At 49.2% G+C, this 27,482-nt stretch overlaps 1 protein-coding gene across 1 annotated transcript in view; it reads left to right on the top strand.

Moving 5' to 3' along the window:
- The window catches only part of LOC111149806 (2-phosphoxylose phosphatase 1), a 49,213-nt gene that overhangs the window by 9,169 nt on the left and 12,562 nt on the right, over window positions 1-27,482 (top strand). The window contains exons 3-5 of the mRNA XM_022507090.1: window positions 6,467-6,598; window positions 23,626-23,784; window positions 24,755-24,881. Of these exons, the coding sequence (XP_022362798.1) occupies window positions 6,520-6,598; window positions 23,626-23,784; window positions 24,755-24,881 (365 nt within the window). The 5' untranslated portion in view covers window positions 6,467-6,519. The remainder of the gene's footprint in view (window positions 1-6,466; window positions 6,599-23,625; window positions 23,785-24,754; window positions 24,882-27,482) is intronic.

Below are 27,482 nucleotides of genomic sequence, written 5' to 3'. Positions count from 1 at the left end.
GACTCTGTGGAGAATAGGCCAGAGCTTGGGCCACAGAGACAGAGCCCATTGGTTGGTAAACCTCGTCTTCTTAGGATGGGGCCCGACAGAAGCTGACACAGATGTTCCAGGCTGGAAAAACCTGTCGCAGTGGCTGGGCCACCACGGATGAGTCAGCCAAGGGAAGACTTGCCATGCCGGGGGAGGCAGGAACGAGGCTGCAAACGTGGCTTCCTGCCCCAACGGCTGGGGCTGGCAAGTAGAGACATGGCCAGTGGCCAGGATTTGGAAGAAGAACCACAGCGTGGGGAAGAAGCAGTAGCCTGGGGGAAAGGGCAAGTCTTTGTGTTTAGATGATGGTGCAGGGATCTGTATGATTCCTCCAGAGCTGGGAAAGCACAGGAAGCGTGCCTGCTGCCTCTGTGGTGCTCTCCCCTGCCTTCCTGCTCTCTCATACACTGATTTCCACTCTCGTTTAAAGATCGAGACCCTGGGCTTAGACAAATGAAGTTAGTTAGTTGTCAGAGGGGCACACAGAAACTAAGCAGCAGAGCAGGGAGCTGGCCCAGATCTGTCGGCCTCTGGAGCTGCCTCTTTGTCACCATGTCAGGGCTCCTCTCCACCTCTCGCAGTGAGGAGGTGTGTCTGCTGAAGACATCTTTTCTCTGACCCGTGCACCCCACGTCCCACTGTGGGACCTACTCTTGGGCGCTCACACACACCCATGGGGATCCTAGCTCCAGCTGCAAACACAAATGTCTTCAAATCCATGTGTATTTTAAATACCATGTTTATCTAGCCATTAAGAAAAAAAATTTAAGAACAAAGCATGACCTCCTTTCCAAGTTTTCTAGGAAAATAGGCTCCAGAAGAAAGCGTGTGTGTGTGTTTCCTGGGGCCTGAGGTCACCACCCACTCCAGGCTGTGAGCACCGCTCCGGGGCTGTGATCACACCAGGTCCGTCCCTAGCACAAGTGGAAATAATGAGACTCTGACCACATCCCTACCATTTGGTGTTTGGTGGTACCAAAGCAGGGCCAGAAAGTGGAGGGTGCAGAAATCCTGAGAGTATTAAGGGGAAAAGGTTGGGTGTTCCCAGACTGAAGCCCATGTGAGATGAAAAAACTACAGACGTGTAGAGATGTCAGTAGCCCAAAAACTAGAAGCAGTCAGGCAGGTACATGGTCCCTGCCATCTGGTTAACCCAACACATCCCCAGTATTTTAAATCTGGAGCTAAATATAGCTCCTTTCCAAAAAAGCACTTAGCTTATTAAGGAACGTAGAAAAGTAGAGCTTTGCCTGTGCTTTCTGCAGAGGGTGGTATGGAGCTCCAGATCCTGACTTAGGAATTCCTAGTAAAGATGTAAGCCACTTCCACTTTGTTATATCAGTTAGCTTTCATTTTGTAGCAAGCTCCTAAACTTACTGGCTTTAAACAGCAACCATTACACTTGCTTGTGATCTGTGGTTTGGCCACGCAGTTCTTTTAAGTCTGGGCTGACTTTCCTGGTCCCCATCTGCTGGTGGCATGACCGGGCTGGAATGGTCTGGGATGGCCTTGCTCACATGTGTGGTGATGGGCAGACTGGCTAATGAGAGCCTCAGCAGGGACTGCTTGCTTTGGCTCCGTGTGGTCTCCCATCCTTCGCCAGCTAGCTTGGGTGTCTTCCCATGGTGGTCTCAGTGTTCCAGAAGCAGCAGAGGAGGACAGGCCCCAATGCATAAGTATTTTTCAAGCCTCTGCTCAGCTACTGTTGTCCCCATAAGACAAGGTCAATACCTTGTCCAAACTTAGAGTCCATGTGGGAGGAAACTACACAGGCTCTGGATACAGAAAGACTACAGATCCGCCATGCTATAAGCCTGAGGTCTAACTCAGTAAGTAGTAGTTGTTTCCACCCCCACAGAAGACGACCCTGAACAGTCTTGTGGTTCATCCTTGTGTAAAAAGGCAGTGTCAGCTAAAACCATAGGCAGAGAACGTGGTCGTTGTTCTGGTGGCCTCACCTGCCAGTAAGTATGGTGGAAAATGCCCCAAGAGGCCGGAGGCAGGAAGCAGTTGAAGAGCCAGACGAGAAGAAAGATCCTCACCTCCCAAACCCAAACACAGAGCAACCAAGTGGCAGGTCTGCTCTCTGACATACTGAAGCAAAAGACACCGCTGGGCTTAGAAGTCAGAGGTGGGTGACTTCCCAGAGGCAGCAAGATTGTTTCCCATGCCCTGAGGGAGACAGAGGCTGAAGACAGCACTTGAGCTGGAGAGGGAGAGGTGAGCAATAACATGTGAATCTTCAGTATTTGCCTACCTGGAGAAACCTACAAACAGGTGAAGAAACTCTTCCTGTCTCCCAGGAGGAGGGAAGAATTGGCAAAGAGAACTGAGAGAAGATGAGGAGGGAATAATGCTAGTAACAACCTTTGTCTTTTGAATGTCTGTCATGTGCTGGGGATGGTATGTAGACTTTTAGTCCTCACAGCATCCTGCGGTGACTAGCTCCAATTTACAGATGAGGAAACTGAGTCTCAGAGAGGTTAAGGAACTGGACCTATGTCACTGAGCTCAATGTTCTGGCCCAGGCCTGTCTGCTTCCATAGGGCTGCTTCTGTCTTTTCCCCACCGTGCTGCTGATGTGGTCCGCAAGAAAGCATCTTCAGGTAGCAAGGACTGCAGAGCCCTCCTAACAGGAGAGTTCTCAAGGACCCAAAAAGCCATCTCCCAGGCAGGAACACTGGAAAATGTTCATGATAAAAAGATGGCAGCCTCAGATGGTGGCAGGGTGACAGAAAGGTGAGGAAGGCATAAAGAAAAAACCCATCACTTTTTTTCATCTGGAGTACAGAGATACCCCAAAGGAGGGTCACATGGGTGGCTCAGTTGGTTAAGCATCTGCTTTCAGCTGAGGGCATGATCCCAGGGTCCTGGGATCGAGCCCTGTGCCAGGCTCTTTGCTCAGCAGGGAGCCTACTTCTCCCTCTCCTTCTGCCACTCTTCCTGCTTGTGCTTACTCTCTCTGTCAAATAAAATTTTTAAGAAAGAGAGATACCCCAAAGGAGACATAGCCACTGAACCCCCTCCCCATTCTGTGACCCAGTCTCTACCCACACACTCCACTCAGTAAGGAGGTCATTGATAAAGTAGAATAAATTCAATCAAGAATGACCTAGGTAGGGGCGCCTGGGTGGCTCAGTGGTTTAAGCCTCTGCCTTCGGCTCAGGTCATGATCCCGGGGTCCTGGGATCGAGCTCCGCATCGGGCTTTCTCAGCAGGGAGCCTGCTTCTCTTCCTCTCTCTCTGCCTTCCTCTCTGCCTACTTGTGATCTCTCTCTGTCAAATAAATAAAAATCTTAAAAAAAAAAAAAAAAAAAAGAATGACCTAGGTAATGAGAGGCTTCTGAAACCCAAAGGCTATCTAGCGAGGAGCTGTCAGCCGTCTTCTAGTACCTAAGAAACTGGCACATGCCAAGAGCTAACTTGTTCTTTGTTGATCCACAGCTTGGAGCTAGAGTCAGCATGCAGACCTGTCGGGGAGACACCACCACAACATGGAAAAACCAACTGTAGAGGCACAGAGATCCTGTTTTGTATCTTGTCACCATGACTTCATAACCTGTGCTCTTGAGTTTTGGTTTTCTGCCTGCATATTAGAGATGCACATGTCTGCCCTGCAGAGCGTGAAAGAGGTTGTGTCAAGGACCCCGCATGGGGGCTGGTTTACACTGCACTCTGTGAATGGAAACCTTGGGAATGATGGTTTTGAGCAGTTAGAAGTTCCTGTTCCCTGGAGAAGCAGAGCAAAAGTAGAAAGCTGCCAAGGGCGGGGGGGGGGCGCCTGGGTGGCTCAGTGGGTTAAGCCTCTGCCTTCTGCTCAGGTCATGATCTCAGGATCCTGGGATCGAGCCCCACATCAGGCTCTCTGCTCAGCGGGATGCCTGCTTCCCCACACTCTCTCTGCCTGCCTCTCTGCCTACTTGTGATCTCTGTCTGTCAAATAAATAAATAAAATCTTTAAAAAAAGAAAAAAAAGAAAGCTGCCAAGGGGAGGTGCGGGGGTAGCTGAGCATTGTTACTCTGCCCAAGTTGGGTATGTTTTGAAAGCACTGTGGCCAGTGTTCACAAGTGAATATTGTTGCCTTCCATGCTCATCCCCTGGGGAGCTGAGCCAGGCAGTAGAGGCTGTCTAGGGTGGAGGACAGAAACTGTGACTCCGGGAGGCTGGGTGGCTTGGTTGGTTAAGCATCTGCCTTCAGCTCAGTTCATGATCCCAGGGTCCTGGGATGGAGCCCCTTGTCAGGCTCCCTGCTCAGTGGGTCCTGCTTCTGCTTCTCCTCCAAGGTCCTGTTCTTTCTCTCTCTCTCTCAAATAAATGAGTAAAATCTGAAAGAAAAAAAGAAGGAAAAGAAAAGAAAGCAACTGTGACCTGGATTTTACTTAGGTTGTTTGGTCCCTAGGGGGAGGTTTACTGTTGAGCCATCAGATGAGCATTACCAAGGACACCCCCAAGGTCAAGGTGGCCCAGAGCCACCCAGGTTTAGCATTTTGTATCTGGGATCGGGTTTATCAGCATCAAGGTTCACCTTCACTGTCAGCACAGAAGGGTTGACCTACAGTGCCACTGTCTGGTGGACCCATGTTCTGTCTCAAACTGTGACCTCAGCCTCCTTGGGTGCTCAGTGTAGAAGCCATTGTCCCTCTTCAAGCACAGAGTCTGCTGATCTGCTTTCAGATATGTGTGTGTGTCTTTTCAAACACTTCCAACTGGAGCTTATGAGGAATTGGAATTTTGGAAACAAAACATTTGTTTGGGATCCCAAATACATGAAGTCCTGGGTGGGAGGGTGGTATGCTGTCTTGGCCAGGATGCTAGAGAGCTTGCCAGGCTAGCAAGTGCCCTTCCCAGGGCAAGGAGGGTGTCCACAGGAACAGTCACAGGCCATCTTGGGACACTAGGCACTGGTCCCTGCTTAGGGGTGGTGACTGAAGGGACAGAAGCAGTGAGTATTTGAAGGTGTGAATTTGGGATCTGTTTGTCGACAGAGACACTGGTGGCCAGTGTACAGGTGCCATTGTGAGGTACAAATACACTTTTGTTAGTCTTTCAGCAAATGTTCTCTATTTGTAGACAGTCTGACAAATCCCTTTAAAGGAATGCTTCTCAAACTCCCTTTCAGGGTCCTTCTGGGGTTAAGGACTGGGAAACAAGGGACTCTAGGCTCCGGGTCCTGCTTCATTCCGTATAGATAGGTTTAAAAAAAAAAAAAAAAGATGATATAAGATAGAATTCTCATACCATCCAGTTCACCCAAAGTGCACAATTCAAAATCTCTTAAAGATTTATTTATTTACCTACTTATTTGAGAGTGCATGTGCATACACAGGGTGGGAAGGGGCAGAGGGAAAGGAGAGAATCCCAAGCGGACTCCACGCTGAGCTCAGAGCCTGCAGTGGGACTCGATCTCACGACACTGAGATCAAGACCTGAGGTGAAATCAAGGGCCAGGCACTTACCCCACGGAGCCACCCAGGTGCCTCTGGTATACAGCCTCTGGTATATGTATTCACAAAGTTGGGCAGCTCTAACCCTCACCATGTGAGCAAATGAGCTTTTGTCTGATTGTCTGTTGGGGCTCTGAAGGTGATTGTATTTGAAGGAGGAAAAGATGCCACTACTAAAATCAGGTCTGAAATTATTGTTGTCCTCATACTGTCACAGGTTGGACCTTTTCTGAGGAGAGAGTGGTCTTCAAGTTCTAGTTCAAGCCCCAGAGAGAACCAGGAGAGAAACTTGGCTGATAGGTTACACCGTCGAGCAGCCATTCAGTTTTCTCCCAGAAGGGCCTCATTCAGCATTTCTGAAATCCTTCTGCGCAGCTCTAACATGGTGAAAGGAAATGAGAATGGTGAGAGGAAGACCAGTGGACACAGCAGAAATAGGGTCACCAGTCCAGATGGGAGAAGGTCTTCAGTTAGCAGATGGGGCCACTGAGTGTAGAGACAGATCCCCTGGCATACTCCAGCCATCCCTAAAGGCATGACTGTGGGACACGTGGCAGGGATTGGCATTCAGGTGAATGATGAACATTTTTAAAAGACCAGAATTGTATCCGCAAAATATTCACCAGAGAACGCTGAAGGTGAGGAAGTTGCTTGTCAGAATGGGCTGAGCACGAGCTGGTCTGGAAAGACTTCATTGTCTAGCACTGGATGAAGCTCCTTACATTTTTCTTTGGAAAGGTCCTGCTGGGAAGTGTCTCTTTCTGTGTGGATGTCAGATAAACGAAGCATTCTGGAACCGGTCCCTTCTTCTTAAGTTGAAGGGAACATTCTCATTTGGGCTTGTCTGGGGGCAATGCCATAACCCACGATTGTTCTGCGACCAGGATTCACGCTCCCCTGCTGGAAGACCGGGCTAATTGGATTCTTTTCAGTTGACAAACTCAGTTTTCCACCTCGGAACACATGTTTATTGCCTCTGTTTTGTTCACAGGATGTGTTCCTGTTCGGAGGTGAAACCATGAAGAGAAAATAGAGCAAATAATAATGCTTTTCCGCAGTCGCTTCTTGCTGCTGCTGGCCCTGGCTGCCGTGCTGGCCTTCGTGAGCCTCAGCCTGCAGTTCTGTGAGTGTCGCCTGGCGCCGCTGGGACAGGGGGTTGGGGGGGGGGGGAGCCTTCCTCCTGAGAGAGAGGGCCCTTGTGGGGAGGAAACAAGCAGGCCCCAAAGCCTTTGTTTTTCAAATGAACAAGGCAGTTTTAAAACAACTGAGTGTTTTTATTATTGGTACTGAGAGTAGACGGTTGTGCGTACAGATCCTAAAACCGCTGAGCTTTGTGCTGAGTGTCTTTTTCGGCCATAAGGAACAAGAGTGCTCACCAGGCCTCCTGAAACGTTTCTGGCTTCCGCAGAGATTCCTGACTGGCCTGGTTATTCCCAGATTCTTGGATTCCCCTGGGGGAGACACCGAGTGGCCCAGCAGGGGCTGGGGTGTTCAGCCTGCTGGTTCGTTCTTTGAGGGTTGGTGTCTGTTTTCTGTTCAGTGAGCTATGGGGCTGCAGTCGTTGGGAGGGTAGGGGGACTAGGTACCAAACTCTGTTTCCTGGGCAGTGAGGACCATGCACAGGGTTTCTTGTCTGGTGAGGCAAGGGCAGGCCGATGAAGCCAGTCCACAGATCTCACCGCCCAGCACTTTGTCCTCCACTTGGCGCCTGTGTTCAGGTTCGGTCCCCGAGCTGCATGCCCCACTGCTCCCCCAAGAGTGGCCATTCTCAAACACAGATCTGGCCCTGGCAGCTCCTTGGTTGTGACCTTACAGGGGTGGCCCATGGTGTCCGGGGGAGGCTCTCTGTCCTCCAGTGGTCCCTGTCTCACTCTAAATTGCTTGGTGTTCTCTATACATTTACCCTCTTCTCTGTGCCCAGATCCCACCGGCCCCTCTGCCTAGAGCGCCATCCTCCTCATGTCCCTCCCATCCTTTCCTCCACGTGCATCACTCAGTCTTCTCCTCCTCTAGGAGCCTTCCAGAACTCCCCCCACCTACCCTTCAGCCAGATCTGATGCTTCTTTGTTGTACTTCCAGAATGCCCTAAACCCATTCCCCTCCTCACACTAACCATGTAGTATTCTAATGTTCAGTTCTCATGTCTCTTCCTCCCATCACACTGTTCTCCGAGACCAGGGACCATGTTCTGTTTCCCTCCCTGTCCTGGGAACTGCACTGCCTACCACACAGTAGGGGTTTCATGACTGTTTATTAAATGAATGAATGAATCTCCACCTGTTGTGAAAAGCAGGCTGACCCAAAATTCCCTCTCCTTCTGGTGCTGTATACCCGAAGTCGAGAGTATCTGTATGACACTGGGAACTTTGGCTTTGCTGTCACCGGCCTTCCCTCCATTTTACCACCACACCCTGATGGATGGGAAGTACGCGGTTGGCACCCGTCACTGCATAGAACAGCTCTGTGAGGACGTGACACTTCTGTCACAGTTTGAGTGATGGAAAGAAGAGCAGGTGGCTCAGCAAGAGGGAGGTTCTGTGAGCGCTGAGGAATGTGGGAAAGACTTGGCTTCTGGAATAAGTGGTTTGAAGAGAGGAGGCTTTGAGCATATTTCCCCTGGTACACCTCCAGTTTGTGACATACTCCGTGCACACGTCTGGTACCCATGAAAGGCTGTTTCTAATACGAAAGACAATTAAAAATACTCATTTTATCCCTCCAGAATAGGAAACTAGGTCAAGAGTAGGTGGGCATAGGAAATTTAAAGATACTCCAGATGGTTAATGAACCATAAAATACGAATCCTTTCCAAAAAGTGTGTTAGGACTTTCGGTAGTTTAATAGTTTAAAATAATTAATAATTTTTCATTAAAAATTTTCCATCCTTTGACTGGGGAGGTCGGAGGTTACAGTCAACCTTGGTTTTTTCTTCTGTGAAGCTGACAGGATCTGAGACGTGAATGTGGGTTACTTGTGTTTGCTGCGTTTCTCTTGCATGAGGTGGTTTCCACGTCACTGAATTGGCCAGTGTGTTTTGCTTATATAACTCCTCTGAAAGTACCTTCTGTTTTAGGAGAGCCAATTTTCAGCCATACTTTTTTTTAAGGAAAATTTTGCAGGGTAAATTAGCCTGCCTGGGTTGGAGCTCTTTATTCTTGGATACGTTGGAGTTCGGAAAGCTATTAAGATATGGATGTCCTTACTGCTCTTCTACTTCTAGGTAAACTGTAACTTTGGAACTTACCCATTTCTGTAGATGTGGAGTTTAATTGCTTTATTTATTTAATTGCATTGTGGCTTGCTAGTTATTACAGTGTAAGGCATTGCACTAATTGGTAATACAAAAGTATACATTTAACTAACATTTGTGTTTTCATTCTTACCCTAAAATATATGGGCTTTTTTTTCATCATTTCTTTTGACTAATTTTTGAATAAATACCAGATTAGCACATGTAATTACTTTAGGTAATATATGTGAGGCGATCCAATATAACTTGGTTTTTCTCAGGCTTTAAGTAAACCAGTATAGTTCTATTTGCTTTCTGCAACGATCATGTATTTTATTTTGTCTTGTTGGCTTTTTATGATGTTTTGAATATGAGAAAGTTATGACCCGGCTTATAATTTAAAAACCAGGTTGTAATTTAAGGAAGCATTTCTCCTTGGTACAGAAAGTGGGTCTGTGAACCCATATATATTCATTAAGTGCATATGTGTGTCGGGCATTTTTCTAGTGTCAGGGTGGAGGTGGAGGGAAAGGATGTAAAAAAGGTTAAGATACAGTTCATAGTTTCTCAAAATATGTTTATTTTAAGTGGTACTAATGACTTGCTCTAGGCTAACAGCCTTTAATGAAAATCATTCATTTTGTATTTTTAAGTCCTGGATATTTTTGAGTTTGGAAATAGGGAAACGCTGAAATTCCTGGTGTTCAAATTGTAGAAGGGAACAAGTAAGACATGGCTATCTTTAGTTATTCTAGTTAAAATGTGTATGTGTGTAAAAATTACTTCTCAGATTAAGGGACTGCTTTAGGGCAACAGGACAAAGACCAACAGTATGTCAAGACTGGATTAGTTGTTGTGCAGCTTTTTCTGTTTTTTTGTAATTGCCCATGCAACTACCTTCAACCCAGCCTTTCCTTAATGCGTATTTTGTGCTCCTTTCACCATGTTCCAACCAGCATTCCCAAAATGGCGGCGCTCAGGAGCGCACAGGCCCTGGAATGACAGCCTTGGGTGTGAATGCTGCTCTGCCACTTGCCAGCTGTGTACCCTGGGGCAAGTCAGACCTCTGTGTTTCTTCTTCTAGAAAGTGGAACGAGCTGTGGCTGCTCCAGCGTTGGTGTGAGAACAGGAACCTTGTGGGAAAGCCCTTGGCTTGTGGAAATATAGTCCGTGTAAACCTAGTAAGCAACAGCACAGATGCCCTCACCGGCTACCGTCCTAAGAAACGAGGGCTCTTGGGGTCCCAAAGGCTGCCGAGGCTTGTGTTCCTTCAGCCACTTGTCAGGGAGGAGGTTTCTGAAATATATCATACTTTTATTTGTTTCTGATCAGAGTTCATTGGCCATGAAAGTGGTCAGTCTATACTGTGCACGTGGCTCTGTATCTGGGGGTGATATTCCTGGGCAGGGCCCCAGTTGACCAGAGCAGCTTCTAAGGAAAGTACCAAAGATGGACGGGGGTTCAGATCCCCAGGCGGAAGAGGGAAGGTTACCCTCCAGCAGTGAAAACCAGGGTTGTCTTCAGGATCTGAAGAGCCCTTTCTGCAGGGGTCAGACTTGTTCTCTGTGGCCCAGGTGACTGTGGGGACACAGTCCAGTGAAGCATAAGGTGGAGCGTCCTAAAAGTCAGTGTTGTGCAGAGGTGGAAAGCGTGGCATGCAAACTCGGGAGCGTTGCTCTGTGAAGGGCAGAATTTTAGGCAGGTCATTGGGCCTGATTCCATTTAAAGTATCTTCAAAGTCTGAGGTTTTAGGAATTTTATCTTTTCTTGTTAACCCAGTGCCATGAGTATGTACAGCTTTGTCCTTCAGTAAATGTTTCCCGAGTTTCCACCATAGGTTAGGTCCTGGGCTGGGAGTTCAACCCCTCAAAGACTACAGGAGCTGTCTGTCTTACTGGAGGAAAATCATGAGCGACCCTTCGAATACAGTGTGTGATGTGCTAGGACAGGTAAGAGAGGATAGCATGTAAGGTGGGGGTGGGGGGGGTGGAGAACATGGCTCTAAGGAAAACCTAGACTGCTTGGATTGAATCCTTGTCCTGCCACTTAGCAGCTAGGTGACCTCACCCATGTTATTTACCCTCTCCCTGCCTCAGTTTACTCATCTGTAGAATGGGGATAACGATAGTCCCTATTTCACAGGGTTAGTAAAGGATTTGGTGAGCTCTTATTTCAAGACACCCAGAACAATGTCTGGCATGTAGTGATCTCTGTAGGAGTGTTAGTTAACTAAAATGATTTAGGGATCCTTTACAGCAGGGTGATATGGGAGGAAAGAGGACAAGAAGCCAATCTAGTCTGAGAATTCACGGAAGACTCCCCAGCAGAGGTAACATCTGAGCTTCGTCCTTGAGGGGTGAGTAGGAGTTGGCCGTGAAGGAAAGTGGGAGGGGCATTCCTGCAGAATGACATGGGTGTGCAGAGACAGAGTGAAAGAGAGTAGGACCCTGGTAGTCACCTGCCTGTAGCTATTAAGGTGGACAAATGCTGGGGCCACCTCCATCTCTACATTATATCCTGAAGGCTATGGGGAGCCACTGGAAGCAGGGAACACACCAGAAGACGGATGGCTTGGAAGGACCATAGACCAGGACAAAGTCTGCCATGTGTGGTCTCCTGAGCACCTTGAGGAGAGTGGCTCTGGAAACTTGTAAAGAATGCCTGCTCCACAACTAAAAAAGAGCTCATTTTGTGCCCCTCCCTATAGAACCAGAATCTTGGCAGGCGTGGGGACCCAGAAATCTGCACTTTTGACATACTCCCTGGGCGAGTCTGATAAGCACAAATCCTGGGCACTCCCTGTTCAGAGGCTGATGGCAGGGTGAAGCTGGGTGGCAACTCAGGCAGGTTTCCCTCCATAAAAGGCTGAGGGGGCACCTTGAAGGTATTGGCCCTGGAAGAAGGATCTGTGCAGCCAAAGTGGCAGAGGATGCTGTGGGACTCTGAGCCAACTGGGTGGTAGAGTGGGCCGGGGTGAAAAGAGGAGGGGAATACCTCATCATGACACACAGAGGAGTCTGGCGTGGGTAGTTCAGCAGATGCCTCATTCACATAAACGTCTCATCTCCACCGGGGTAAAATATACCAAAGGCTAAAGGAAATGCCCAGAACATGGCCTGGGAGGTAACCGTGTGGGGTTGATGGCTCCCTGGGTCTGGATAAGGCCCCAGCACGTGGACAAGCCAGGTGTAGAGCAGGACAAGGGGTTGGAGGTGCCGATGAGGTATCTGAGGGCTCTCTCAGTACCGTGTCATGCTGGAAAGTGGTTTCAGGATCTGAGCCTAAGAAAGACCCTGCTGGAGGACTTTGTGTTCACTCTTCCTGAAGCCATGACCTGGGGAGACCAGGTCTCCCAGCAGCATGTGGAAGCCACTCCAGACCAACGGTTTTATTTGGCCCAACCAGTGTTTTCACATTTTTGTATTTATTTACCAGTGTTTTGGAACTTAGGCAGTTTCATGTAAACTTCAAGCCCCTCTTGAAAAAAACAAAACAAAAACCAGACTGTCCAGCATGCCAAGACCCATGGTCCCTTCAGGGACAGTGCCTGGAGCCAGCAGCTGGGTTCTGGCTGCCCCCGTTGAGGGGAGTGCAAGCTCTTCCTTTCTCCGTGGTCTCTGCTTGCTGAACCCTGTCACCTTGGGAGTTTGTACCCCTGGTACAGGTTGGAGGAAGAAGAGGACAAAGGAAGGATGAGATCTTGGCAGACCAGGGGAGGGAGGCCATGAAGGAGACAGAATGGCAGCAGAGAGGTGGGGCCCCAAAGGCGAGGGAAACAGGTAGGCCCCGAGGAGCCTCAGCTTAATCAGCTCTCTCTATGTGTGTCTGTGAGTGTGTTCAGTAGGCACCCCAGCCAACCCAGCCTGTGTGAGTTGTGTTTATGTGGTGTGAGTGGTGGTGTTGTGTATGTGGTATGAGTGCCGTGTGTGTTCAGTAGGTAACCCATCGGGGCCAAATTAGTGTGTGAAAGGTAGTATGGGTGTGGTGTGTGTGTATGTTCGATAGGCACCCCAGCTGAACCACCTTAGTGTGTGTGAGTTGTACGTATGTGATATGTGAGTGGTGGGTGTGTTTAGTGTGTATGAGTGGCAGTGTGTGTATGTGATATGTGTGGTGCATGTAATGGAGTATGTGAGTGGTGTGTATGTGGTACGTGTGAGTGGTGTATGAGTGGTGTGTGTGTGTCTTTAGTAGTTTCCCTGGTATCTCCCTTCCCACAGAGCCAGCATTTTCCTGCAGCCCCCACAGCACCCCCCCCCTTATATGCTGCTTTGGATCCCTTGTCCTCTGAGAAGGAGCATAACCAAGCTTTGGTAGAACAGTGTGTAAATTAGAAGAAAATTGCCTCTGAGAAGGAGAGTGAGGAGCCCCTGAAAGATGTGCAAGCAAGATGTGGGTGCAAGAAAGATGTGGGTGTTGTCACATTCGCTGTGGTCATTCAGACCTTGGCTTCAGCCTACTCTCCGTAGTTGGCTGTTGGCATTCACGGCTCCCACTCTCTGCAGCCGCCCTAACTCCGTGGTAGATGGCGCCAGGGATTTTGCTGAGGCACAAATTTGGATACTAACAGCCGGGAGTGAGGTCCTGGCTGCTGGGCAGGCCTGGCCCTGGCAGCCAGCCAGGGTGTTTTGTCACTCCTGCTCTTTATTCTGTGTCTGTTTTATGGAGAAAAGCAGGTACCCCAGGGGTATGTGTGAACTGGGGATTCACGAAGATTTTAATGTTTTCATGGCAAAGGTTTGGGGATGCAACTCTTAGAATGCCAAAGGTCTTGAGTACTGTGTACTCTATTATTTGTTTTTTTTAAAAACTTTTATTTATTTATTTTAGAGAGAGAAATAGTGCACAAGCAGGGAGAGGGGCAGAGGGAGAGAGAAACTCAAGCAGACTCCCTGCTGAACACAGAGCCAAACACAGTGAAGTGGGGCTCTATCTCAGGACCCTGAGATCATGACCTGAGCTGAAACCAAGAGTCGGATGCCCAACTAACTGAGCTACCCAGGCATCCCAGTGTACTCTATTTTAAAAGCCATGGTAAGATTCCTCCTGGGATTTTATTTTGGTGAATTGGAGTCAGAAAGAATGAGGAATTAGGGCACCTGGATGGCTCAGTCCTTAAGCAGCTGCCTTCAGCCCAGGTCATGATCCCAGGGTCCTAGGACTGAGTCCTGCATCGGGCTCCGGGCTCAGCAGGGAGCCTGCTTGTCCCTCTCCCACTCCCCCTGCTTGTGTTCCCTCTCTGGCTATCTCTTTCTATCAAATAAATAAAATCTTCTTTAAAAATGAGGAATTAAATATGATGGCTTGCATTTTTAAAAATTTTTTAAAGATTTTTATTTATTTATTTGATAGACAGAGAGATCACAAGTAGGCAGAGAGGCAGGCAGAGAGAGAGGGGGAAGCAGGCTCCCTGCTGAGCAGAGAGCCAGATGCAGGACTCGATCTCAGGACCCTGAGATCATGACCTGAGCTGAAGGCAGAGGCTTAACCCACTGAGCCACCCAGATGCCCCATGATGGCTTGCATTTTTAACCCAAGAAGTTCTGTATATAATATCCTAATCTCATCATTATCACTTAAGTTTTACATTTAGTATTTTGTTTTTATTTCAGTTCTTTTCTTGGAGGTTTATTTTCTGTTTGATTTCTGAGAGTTTTTTGTTTTTCTTTTTAAGATTTTTATTTATTTGACAGAGATAGATATAGTGAGAGAGGGAACACAAGCAAGGGGAGCTGCAGAGGGAGAGGGAGAAGCAGGCTTCCCACTGAGCAGGTAACCCAGTGTGGGACTCGATCCCAGGACCCTGGGATCATGACCTGAGCCGAAGGCAGATACTTAACAGCTGAACCACGCAGGCGCCCCTGATTTCTGAGAGTTTTAATTTTGCTTTTTCTCTGAATCCTTCCTGTCCAACTACCCCATAGAGTTAAATAAATATCTGTGAGTGAAAATATTCTGTAGGTGTCAAAATTAAGTGTGACAGATCAGCTTTCATCCTATGTCTTTTTTTTTTAGATTTTTTTTTTTTAAACTTATTTGACAGAGATCACAAATAGGCAGAGAGGCAGGCAGAGAGAGAGAGAGAGAGAGAGAGGAAGGGAAGCAAGCTCCCCGCTGAGCAGAGAACCCGATGCGGGGCCCGATCCGAGGACCCTGGGATCACGACCAGAGCTGGAGGCAGAGGCTTTAACCCACTGAGCCACCCAGACGCCCCTCATCCTATGTCTTAAGTTTATGTCTTAGTTACCTTGTTGCGGGGGGCAGAGTATCATGTAGCAGGCCCTTCCATGAGCTAAAAATGGACTTTCTAATATCCCTTGGGGATGGGGAGGACATTGTTTCTCTCCTCTCTCTCTTTCCCCTTCCTCTCTCTCTCCGTCCCTCCTTCTTTCCTTCCTTCCCAGTTTCTGATCTTAGAGAATTTCTCCGAAGGATAATTAGACGAGAGGATAGAAATGTATGTTTAAAGGTATTTAGTGCAGCATTGCTTACAAGAGGCAAAAGGGGGGAAGGCAGCCAGAGCGTCCAACAGTAAATCCTCTTGCAGCCACTATGCTCTGGTTACACAGACCTATCTGTAGTCACCTGCAAGGTTGTCCATAATGGAGGAACTAAAAGTACATACGGTATTTTACACGGGAAGACTCGTGTGTATGTCAACAGTATCGGCAAGAAGGAAATCTCCCATTTTAGAGAAGAGGAGACTATCGGGGCTAGTTAGTAAAACAAGAGAATGTTAGTAAAAGTAGCCAGTGAACTCAGGGAGAGCATCTGCCTATGCCAAGACTGTGTGAGGAGAGGGACAAAATAGGAGAGAAAGCGGGAGGATGTTTACATTGGATTAACCACTGTGGAGGGGAGCCAAGGACACAGTGGGAGTTTGCCCAGGTGGAGGGAATTTGCTCCAACTGCACTGATGAACTTGCCCCCCCCTCGATGGGTTGTCTTGGCAACAGCGCACCTGCTCCAAGCTGGATGACATTAAAAAACAAAAAACCTGAGAAGGTCCACCTTGACTTGAGGTCAGTGGTAATCAGAGGTGGAGCCCCTGGTCTTAGGAGCGGCTCCGCCCCGAGGGGAGGGTGGCCCGGGGGTTCCTGAAACTACCAGAAATGAGGTCTGGAGGGCCGAATCTGAATCTGGAATCTGAGGGAGCCAGGCCACACCCAGACAGAGCCCTGTCTTCAGCCAGTGCCTCATGCGCCCCGCAGACCCAGGCTGCCTCTGGGCGGAAGGGACCAGGAGTCACCACGACCCATGGACCCTCTGACCTGTCGGGCCTGGGCCGCAGCATCACCTCATGCCCCTGCCTGCCTCCCTCGCTGGCTTTCCTGTGTCATCTAAGGGGTGGAACCCCACTCCCCGGGGGTGTCCTCTGGGGAACCTGGAAGCCAACCAGAGCTCTGCCTCTCCCCCACCCTAGGCATCCACTGGAGGGTGGGCTGGCCGGTCCATCCAGGCACCTGAGGGTGAGTGCCCCCCCTCAGCATTGTCTTTCAGTGCGGGGGCTTCCCGAAAGTGCACCCTCATTCCTGGCTGTCTCTTCCTCATGATCCTTTCCGCAGAAGGCAGATGACCAGCCGCCTTCCTGGGCAGTTGGTTTGGTGGCTCCGTGGGGTTTAGTGCTCCCAAAAGATAGGCCTTTGAGACCCGGAAAACTTACTTGTTTCTTGAGGGGAAGGGAAATGATGCTCTTGGGCCTTAGTGACTCTCCTCAGAGCAGGGACAGAAGCACAGACACCTCGGGCAGGACATCCAGCCATACGTATGCACTAAAATATAGACTGTGGGTTGTTCCGGGTGATAAGATTATGGGTGATTTTCACTTCTTTTTATACCTTAGTGTTGAATGACTATTTTAGGATGAACACATGTTTATGTGAGTTGTAAAGCTCCCTTTTCATTTTGGGAAAAAAAAATCTATCAAGGGTGTCAAAATCAGAAACCTATTTCCAGGCACATTGGGTTGTTATCCTGAGTCCACAGCTGTCAGCATCATCTCGTGTGGCTTTGGGGGTTCCTGTGAACCCTCAGAATGCAAATTCAGAAGCTTGTGTGTGCAGCCCGTTTTCAGGGTTGAGGAGCAGTAACTTTTGTCAGATTCCCAAAGGGGAGGCAGAGGGGATTCAGGCTACGAGTTAAGGATGGCTAAGGTTCTTTCAAGTGGTTAAGGTTCTCTAAGTGGTTAAGGATGGCTGAGGTTCTTCTCTCAATTCTTTCTGGGGGCCTGTCCTTGGATTTCTCTCTGATTTCTAGTTTCTGTAATTATTTGGAGTCCTTGGGACTTCTGTCATCTAATCCAAAGGACTCTGTTTGGGCCAGGCCAGTTATCAGTTGCTTAAGAAGACAGTGAGGTTTCCTGTCCCCTCTGGGAGGCCACAGCTGGGCTCAAGCTCAGGCCACCGTGGGAACCCTGGCCCTATGTTCTGGCAGTCCTTGCACTGATGGCTCAGTGGCTAACGTCAGAGGGAGGGTCAGACACAGGGAAGGTCAGACACAGGGGAGATAAGAGCTTGGGAATAGCCCAGGTCAAAACCTCCAGCCTGTTCTATGTACTGAGTCCCAGCCCCATGAGCCATACCTCCTGTGGTTTGCTGGCTCCCTAAATGGGACCAGGCTTATCACTGGCACCAAAAGCACTTACTAGATTCTTACCTAATAGTGGTTCACCATGAGGCAACAAGAATAAGGAATGAAGAATAGTTGAGAACAAGGAGAACAGGAAAGGTTGGTATTGTTTTGTGGTCCAAAGTGGATGGTTCAGAAAGGGTAGATTCAGCTGTTTGATCAATCTTGCCCATGTAAAACCAAGTTTCTCAAAGTATGCAAAGATGGACTTGATTTCCGCCTTGCACCCCTAAGCGTGATTTCTCCTCCTGCCTCTAAAAGCACATGGCCAAAGGCAATAACAGAATGGGTCTCCATTTGGTTTATATTTGAGAATTACTCACAGACATTTTTATATTCAGTGCAGGGCAGAGGCACGATGGACCTTTAAGACAACTCGGTGGGTGGAGGGGCACTGAAGGAATTGTGGGAACTGCCTGTAGAGCAAATCATTATTCTTTGGCAGGCCAGTGAAGGAGACAGAATTCAAGAGCCTTTGGATTATTGGGGGATACTAGAACTAGGGGTATTTTAGCTTATAAGAAGGTGGCATCTTGGGGGCATCTTATGGGCTCAGTCAGTAGAGCATGTGACTCTTGATATCAGGGTCCTGAGATCGAGCCCTCACTGGGTGTGGAGCTTAAAAAAAAAAGGTGCCATCTTAGATAAGCTGGATGTATTTAAAGGAGTCAGAAAAGCTGCTAAAATTGGGTGGTTGAGAGGGGACAGGAGACTGGTTCATTGTGTTTCTGTGAAAGGTGTGGACACAGAGGGGCAGCATCCCTTCCAGATCCCGAGTTGAAGGGAGCACCTTCTGAGAGCCTGGAAGTAGCCAGAATAATCACTCAAGGGGACAGACGTGCAAATAGCACTTCTTTTTTTTAAGATTTTATTTATTTGACAGAGATCACAAGTAGGCAGAGAGGCAGGCATAGAGAGAGGAGGAAGCAGGCTCCCTGCTGAGCAGAGAGTCCGATGTGGGGCTCAATCCCAGGACCCTGAGATCATGACCTGAGCTGAAGGCAGAGGCTTAACCCACTGAGCCGAAGGCAGAGGCTTAACCCACTGAGCCACCCAGGCACCCCATGCAAATAGCACTTCTTTATCCCTAACTACACAGCAGGCACAGCTCAGTGTCCTACAGGGGATGTCTTGGGCCATCCACGACCCCAGTCTGGTGGAGATGCCATCATCTTCGTTTTATAGGGGAAGGGCATGAAGCATAGTGAGGCAGGAGGATTTGCCCAAGGTCATGCAGCTGGGAAGTAACAAAGTCGGGGCTTGAACCCACATTTGTGACTCAGTAGCCCGCAGCTCCCTACCACCTCCCTGCATTCAGAACCATGGTCAGCCATGGCAGCACACATGACGGAGGACAGACTTTAGCGGCCCCAGAAATGACAAGTCCCAAGAGGTTACTACCGTCCCCTGGGAAGATGACCAGCCCAGTGCTGAGGGTGAGGTAGGCCCTGGAGCGAGGAAGGTAAAAGGCACATGGTGGGGCCGTGCCTTTGGCCCCATGAGGGTCTTTGCTGGCATGGTCAGTGATGTGACTCAGGCAGCTGAGCCAGCAATGGCTAGGTGAGCCAACACTTTTGCCTGTCGTGTTTGCCTTCACCAGGATACCTGTGGATCCCTAACACGTGATTTGGATCTGCCAGGATATCAATGTAAGGAGAGGAGGAGCTGACAACTGAACCACATAGGCGCAGGGACAATAGGAAGTGGCCTATAGCCTCAGGTAGGGATGGCAGGAGGCCACCTCACTTCTTATGAAATTGCTGCTTTTCTTTCCTCGAAAGGGCCCTCGTTGGCACAAGTGGCTAGACTCAGGTCCCTGTCAGTAAGGCATGGGTGGGATCTTAGAGGAGCAGCATGGCAGCCCCCTACCTGGCCACAGTGTTGGCATGGGGTGGGGGCAGGGAGTGCCCCTCCAGAGAAGGAAGGGAGGGGCGGTGATCTGACCCCGGGATGGGAGCCCCCACAACGCTCAGGCAAGTCAGATTTGAGGCACCTGTGAAGGGCTTGCATACAGGCTAAAGCTAGTGGAGGAAAGCCAGGTGTGCAGGTAGATGTGTGTCGTCTGTCCTTGACCAGAGCCCTGATATGGGGAGATGAGCTAGAGACCATGGGCATGGGCTTCGAGCCCACACCTAGTGGAGGGACTCTAACTTGTCGTGTGCAAGTCAGAGCCTCCCTGGTAATGAGCTGGCAGCAGACACCTGGCTGTAGGACCACCTGCTGATCCTGTGGGTCACTGAGTCTGTCCAAGTAACTGAGGTGGCCTGAGGCCCAAGGCCACACAGGAGCTTATGGCCCAGGGGCCTGTGCTGTTAAGTAACAATCTGCTCCTGACCCAGGCCCTTGCCCGTCTTTTCTCTGTCCAGTGAAACACTTCCTCAAAAGCGTGGAGCCCAGCGCCTGGCTCAGAATGGGCCTCCAGTTCAACAAGCCAAGCCATGTAGGGCACCTGCCCTGTGCTGGTCGGACAGGGAATATAAAGATGAAAAAGATACAGCCCTGACTCCCTCGATATTTGGGGTGGCCTGTTGAGCAACTGTGGACAACCCTGTTTATGGGTACTGTGTTGTGAGCCAAGATGGCAGCAAGGACCAGGAGTCAGGGGGGCCAATGGAAGAGGGATGTTGAAATGGGCTTCCCAGAGCGGTGACACCAGGATCATAATGGAGTTGGCCAGATTTGGGGAACAGTGGTGGAATGAGGGTAGTTAAACACAAAAGGAGGGGTGTGGAGAAGAAACACCATGTGGCAGTGGGGGCAGCTCCGAGCAGTTCAGGACAGTGAAAACTAAGTTGGGGGTGAGGAGGTAGGAGGGTGGATCTGGAGGAGACGTCTCGCCCCCTGGCTTCTGTGCATCAGAAGCTCCCCCAAATGTCTAGCATCTGGAGGGCCTACTGAAGGGCCCTGTGTGGACCCACCCTGCATTCTGGTGACTCAGGAGGGTGCAAACAGCATGGGGTGATCTCAGTAGCATGGGTGAGGCTGATAGGTCCAGATGCCGGGAAAGTAGTAGATGAAATCTTTCTGGACCGAAGGCCTCTGATTATCACCCAGTCTCTATCTGTGTCTTTCAAACCACTGCTTCCTTGGGTCGCACAACCACCATCGTTCCTCCCTATTCCACTGGGCAGCTTAATAAAAATACCATTAATGAGGTAGCTTATAAACAACAGAAATTTATTTTTTTCCATTCTAAAGACTGGGAAGTCCTGGATCAAAGCACCCAAAGATTCAATGTCTGTGAAGACCCACTTCTCAGAAGGTATCTTTTCTCTGTAAACTCATATGGTGGAAGGCCAGGCAGGGGGGTTACTCTTTGGGGTCTCAGTTATGGGGATGCTAATCCCATTTGACCTAATCATCTTCCAAAGGCCTCCCCTCCCAATACTATCACATTGAGGGTTAGGGTTTCAGCATGTGAATTTTAGGGGGACACATTCAGTCTAGCAGTTCCCAAGTGGTGGCCCCCATAGGCCTTACCCCACGTGCTTATGGGTAAGCTTGCAAACCTGTGTCCCAGTGTTCCTGTGTCCCTCATACGTTCACATGTCCTTAGCTTCACCTCTGCCTGGCCCAGACTCAAAGGAAATGTGCCCACAGGCATGGCCAAGGGGCCAGAATCTGGTACATTTCATGAAAGAGCAGAGTTTAGAACTGAGGGTTACCACACGGCCAGAATTGCTGGGTCATTAAGATGCTGCCTTCAGCCATATCCTTTTCTCCTTCCCTTGCTCTGGCCCAAACCCCACAATGGTAAATTACCTCTGGACACCTGAGCTTGTGTTTTAGCAGTTCTGGCCATTTCCAGCTGCTGGGAAGAAAGTGGCTGTAGGGCCAACCAAAAGACTAATTTGAATTGGTGAAGGACCAGTTCTATAGCTCTATGATGGTTGTTTTAATACAAGTAAGGAATGAAAATGTGCTGATAAGAGAAGTGTATCTAGATGTTATGGAAAGACACGTTTATGTCTATACGTAGAGGAGGTATGTAACACGTGCTTACCGTAAATGTGTATGTAGATCTGTAAAACAATATAGATATTTCGGAGAAAAACAATAAAAATACTTGTTCATACCCTGTTCCACCCATTTCCCCGAGGAAACCACTGCTGCATTATAATGGATGTCCTTATAGACATTTTTCTATGCACTTACATAATAAACTGATGCTTATATATGCGTATATTTATAGTTTGTTTTTTTCTTATCCAATAACTTGGTATTTTCACCTTGTTTCATTTATCTTTGATTCTTTTCCATTCTCTTTAACTGTAGCAGAATATTCCCAAAATGAATGTAATGTTCTGTTCTGTTAACGAGGGATATTTAGTCGTTGCCCTTTTTCCGTTACTACAAGTAGCCTTACAGCGAATCTCCTTGGCCACACAGCTTTGTGATTGGGTTTGATGTCCGATGAGTAAATTCCAAAATGCGGAGTAATGGAATCGGGGATAACGCACATAGAACATTTAGTAGATACTGCCAAATGTTTATGGATGGTTTCTATTTCTACTCTTACCTGTGGTGTGGAAGTGGGTTTTCACACCCTTGTCAGTACTGCTATTATTATTAAAACATGATATTCTAGTCTGATAGGCGGGATCAGAAACTGCATTTAAGTATGAATAACGTTGGATATCTTTTTGTATGTTCATTGCCACTGGCATTTGTTTTTCTGTAATCAGCCTGCTCATGTCCCCTGCCAATTTTTTAGTTGTAGGATCCCATATGTATTTTGGATATTAATAATTTGTCTGTTATGTAGGTTGCAAATATTTTCCTTTCAGTGAGTGGACTGTTTGTCTTTTACCTTTTTTTATGACATCTGTTTGCCCAAGGGAAGTCTTAAGTACTTATTTGGAAAAATCTGTAGAAGGAATTAGGGAATTTAAATGGATTTAAACTGGTGGTTGGGCCCTGTTTTAGCTATCGTTCAAATGTATGCATGTATATTCTGGTGGTTAATAAATCTTTTAGAAATTAAATGATACATGGGCACAACGATTTCTGTACATTTCCTCAGCTGGTGGATACTAAAAATACAACTATCATTGTGTAGAGAGTTCCAGAAAATCTGCGATGCTGCAAAGAGGTCCCCCATACATGGAAAAGTTGGGGACCATTGACCCAGAAGATGGACTTACATCTGCTTATAAGTAATTGATAAAGTCTATTAGTCAGGACTCATTTGGTTGAAAGTAACTAAAGCCCAATTCAAACTAGCTTAAGCAACAAGGGTTATATACAATGTTTATAACTGGGACATCTAAGAGAGGTCTGGCTTCAGCCACATCTGAACTCAAGGTCTCCAAGAATAGATGTCCTCAGCTCTCTCTCTCTCTCTGATTAAGTCTCTGCATGTCTTGGTCTGCCTTGTCTCTACTCAGCATCATTTTCTCCCACTGCAGACAGAGGCTCTCTGAGGAGGGACAGGTAGCTGGGGCAGCCCCGGGTTTCTGTTCTTAGAGATCGGTATACAAAAGAGACCCTTTTCTAGTGTGTGCACAGTGCCTCTGTCAAGCAAAAGGAAACTAATTGCCCCATCACTGTCCTCATTGACTTGGTCACATGTCCATCCACAGCTGGGGACAGGGACATGCGGAAGGAGCGGTTCACCCACAAAAAGAGGGGTGCTAGATGACAGATAGATTGCAGGGCCCACACATGACATCCGGAAGACTGGTGGGGAAAACCTGGCCTGGAGGCAGAGGAATGAGCTTGGCATGGGGCTTTGTCCACCACCTCCGCCTTGGGCGGCTGCCTCAACTTCCCACTTAGTACCAGGCTCCCTCCTCTGTAAAGTGGTCTTGTGAGGATTAATGAGTGATGCCTGTCATCGGGCTCCTGGGGACCTCAAGGTACAAAGCCAGTGATACCAAATGAGATCTGTCAGCACATCTGGTACTTCCTAGGCACTCAAGAGGTGATAGTTTTCCTCTCTGGTATTTACTAGAATTCAAAGGGTGTTAAGAATAAGGTAACCAGGCTGCACGAAGTTCTTCCTTTACCATCGGAGCAAAGCCCCTTTCTCCAGGGTGGCCCACCTGCCTTTGCACAGCTCATTACTGGTCGGGAAGAGGTAATGGCCTTGAGAAAGAGACAGGGCAAAGTGGGGGCTCAAGAAACAGTTCTTGATGAGAAGCTGACCTCTGGCTGGACTGAAGTCCACCCCAGTGCTGAGGGAGAAGAGTTACTCAGTGAAAATCCAGCTGTGCTCTGGGCCCCTGGGGCTGGCCTGGTACCCCACCCCGCCGTGACTGCACGTGTCATGACCTGCTTTGCTTCCCTTGCAGTCCACCTGACCCCAGTGTCCACAGCTAAAAATGGAGTGAGTAGCAAGAGTCGAAAGAGAGTCATGCCTGAGCCGGTGACTGAGCCCCCCGTGACGGACCCCATTTACGAAGCTCTCTTGTACTGCAACATTCCCAGCGTGGCTGAGCGCAGCATGGAAGGTAGGCCTGCCTGCGCCGCCCAGTGTGGCACCTGGGGACTGGTAGTTCTAGTAGTTCTTCAAGCAGCACAGCGTGGTAGGAAGGAGCAGGTGGCCTGGGCTCACATCCTGTAGCTGCTCACACCCTGTAGGCTGTGCCCTTGAATGAGTTCCCAGGTCTTAGCTTCCTCATCTGTGAAATGGGCATAAGTAGCAGTCCTTACTCACAAGGCTGCCCAGAGGCTTCCATAACCACTCTGGAATAACACATGGCTCACGAGAGAGACTCTGCACACATTCGCCATCATGGTTTCTGTTGAGATACCAGAGATGGAAAGGCAGGCTTTATGGACTCAAGGGCATCACCCTTGTCCACCCCCCTTTCCAGTACACTTTCTCAGGGCTTTGGACATCCACAGGATGCAGGCTGCTCTGTTGGTATCTTGCAGTAAAGGTGTAGGAAAATAGGATTTCTGTGTTGACTTCTGTTTTTTTTCTTTAAATGTATCAAAGAATGATATTGAATATTTTTATCATATTGTGCCCTGATTTGTTTTATGGAGCTTTATTTTATTTTTTTAAGTAGGCTCCACACCCAATGTGGGGCTTGAACTCACAACCCTGAGATTAAGAGTTGCATGCTGTCGACTGAGCCAGTTAGGAGCCCCTGTTTCATGGAGCTTCAAAGCAGAAGTCATTGTTTCCAGCCCTTCGTAGGCCTCCCCCAGGCTGTGGGTGTGAGAGGGGCTGCATGAATCATCGGGTCCCCATTTTACTGGCCGCCAGCTCCCAGCTACACTCCCAGAGCCTCCCTGTTACTTTGGGGGTGGGGGTGTCTGAGACCTAACTGGCCCTGTCTCCCTTCCTCAACCTTCCTTGTGAGCACCCCCCTCCATGGCACCCTGCTGCCACGCTCATCCGTGCTCTTCTGCAGAGTGGACAGGGTCCACACCTCCTGAATGCTAACCAGGCAATCTGCTCCTCTCCTACAGGTCACGCTCCACATCATTTTAAGCTGGTCTCGGTGCATGTGTTCATTCGACATGGGGACAGGTACCCACTGTATGTCATTCCCAAAACCAAGCGACCAGAAATTGACTGCACTCTGGTGGCCAACAGGTAAATTGCACTTTTTCTACAAGTTGTTTTTAAGAATCTGTTTTCTGTGTCCCAGTCAAAACACTGGCTGGAGAATAACAGAAAAGGGGACTGAGCCACTTGTCGAGCGCATCCTGTTTGCTGGGAGCCTGATCTTCAGAACAATCCTGCATGTTAATTGTCATTTCCCAGTGGAGAAAGAGGAGGCCCAGAGAAGCAAGGACAGCTGTGTAAGGCCACACAGCAGAGAAAGTGAGATTTGGGTCCAGGCCAGCGTGAGGTCTCCTGTCCCCTCCTGTGTTCTACAGTCTGAGAAAGAGCTGTGACATGGTGCAGTGAACACTGGGCCAGATGTCCTCAGACCCTGGGGCAGCTGTGGGGTTTGGGGCAGCAGGGAGGTCTCTCAGTCTCTGGGCCTCCTCCCTCATCTCTGCCGCGGGGATGCTGCCATGGACCGGTGCTGGGTCAGGAGGGAGTGAAATGATAGAGGAGAGCGTGCACACCAGCTGCAGAGTCATATACATGGAATTCCACCTTTTCATTTTTCGTGGGGTAGGAATAGCACGTTCTTGGTTGAGAGCCCTTAGGATGAAAAATAATTCAACAGATTGCATATGGAAAAGGTACAGTTTTAAAACGAGAGGCAGGGTTGGCACTGAAATGACGGGCCAAGCCTCAGCGCCATGTCTGGGAGCACCTAACACCCTTCACAGGGCAGAATGAATGAGCGGAGGAGACGGAGGGGAGTGCTCAGTGAGGAAGACATCATGCAGATGGAATGCTTCTGGATGCCAGCCTGCTCCGCGCAGAGCCAGTCTGGGGGAACCGTGGGTTGCCTTCCTGTTGCCAAGGTCTGTTCCTTCTAGTGGATGGCGGTGTGAACCCCAGGGAAGGGGTCTCAGAGTGACTCTTAGCATCTCTAGGCTTCTCACCATCCAGGATTATGGAGAAGAGAAAGTGAACCCATGAATAGAAACACATCCTGAACTAGCGTCTGACTGTAGGCTTTCCTGTGCTCCTTTCCTGCTGGAGGTCACAGAGCTCACAGTCTGGGTACTTGTGTCCTGTCTATATTTAGGAAGCCTGGGCACATGTCCCAGTGTCCCATGGGTCAGAAAAGCCTCTGGGTCGAAGGCCACACAGACACTGGCTTTCTTCCTCTGACCTCTAGCCTTCTGTGCCTGCCTTCCTGCTGGGACCTTCTACTCCTGCTCTGGCCCTTCTCGCCAGCCGCCTACCCCTTCAGGCCTTTGCCCCTGCTGTTTAGCTTGCTCGCCCCATCCCCACGTGACCCACTCCTACAGCTCCTCAGACACTCCCCTGAGATATTGCCGCCTCGGGGAACCTCTCCTGGTGTGTGAGGATGGCTTCTCTGGTTGTATCAGGCACTGCCACTAATAAGGGAGATTACGGCAAGGGTCTCAGAACAAAATATTTAATGACCAGTCCTGAACTGGCTTTAGGATGAGCAAGGATGGAGGCTCCTTGCTGTGCTGGGGATTAATCCTCTGGTGGCTGGATCGGGGGATGGTCCGGAGTGTCCGGGATGGCAGGAGGACATGGGGTGGGGTGCAGGGAAGGCAGCTCAGAGAAGTGGCTTTGCTCCACCAGCACAGACTGTGGGTATCTGCCCTTTGAACTGCCCAGGAATGGATAGGCCAAAAGGCCTCTTGGTTGGCCAGACTCGGGGCAACCTCAAGGACTCTGTGGACAGTACCATGTGTTAGCCCTGGCGGCTCGTGGCTTCTCTCCCCTTTCTCTCACTGGGCTTCCCATTCCCAGATGTGAGAATTCCGGTGGCTTGGTTCCGACCGGGGGTCTGTCCTCAGACCAGTCGTGTCCCTGAGCACTTCGAGGCTCTGGAGGTTACCCTAGCTGTTCCTAGAGAAGGCGCCCATTGGGGACGGCTGCCCGCCAGCATGCAGGGCCTCCCCTGTGCACTTCCATTCTTTGCAGTGTGTCTTCTAGCATGATCGCTTCTGCCCTTCCCACACCAAGAGGCTCCTCAAGGGCATTGCGTCTTGCTCCCTTATCAATGGTGCCCTGGCATGAAATAGTTGTTGGGCTAGCTTGGTTGCAGAGTGAATTCAGGACCTTCGTGTAAATCATGAGTCAAAATAACCAATCAGGTGCCTCATGATAGATTTCAGCCTCTGCTGTGGAACCCTCTGAGGCCCTCGTAACATTTCTGATAGAAGGCAAATCCCTTCACCTTTGTGAGCCTCAGTACTCTATCCTGGAATGTGGGGAAAGTAGTCCATCCCTGATCACAGCCTTGTGAAGTCGAACTAAGGGGAAGGACTGAAGCACTGAGCTGGTCATACTGAGAGGTGGACCCGTGATGGTGTTTCATTTCCTACAGTGGCCTGCAGGCTTGCTGGGCCCGGCCTCCTTTCTCCCCTGCAAGGTCGCGGTCATGAGGCCAGGTCCCAGGGCCCCTTATTCCATCACAGCCATGGCAGGATCCCCTGACATGGCCATTTTTGGAGTTCCCATTTGAGAGACACAGTTCCTGCAGGGACCAGCTGCTCTGGCTACCTCTGCCCTCATTTTCCCTGGCCTTGATCTTTTGACCTACTTCTATTTTACTGCACATTCTGTGTCTTTAGGAGCTGCTTGAAG

The sequence above is a fragment of the Enhydra lutris genome, unplaced genomic scaffold (genome assembly GCF_002288905.1).
Source record: "Enhydra lutris kenyoni isolate GAN:26980312 unplaced genomic scaffold, ASM228890v2 scaffoldscaffold2, whole genome shotgun sequence".
Taxonomy (NCBI): domain Eukaryota; kingdom Metazoa; phylum Chordata; class Mammalia; order Carnivora; family Mustelidae; genus Enhydra; species Enhydra lutris.
The sequence above is the reverse complement of the archived record's forward strand: the minus strand, read 5'-3'. Positions and strand labels throughout refer to the sequence as shown.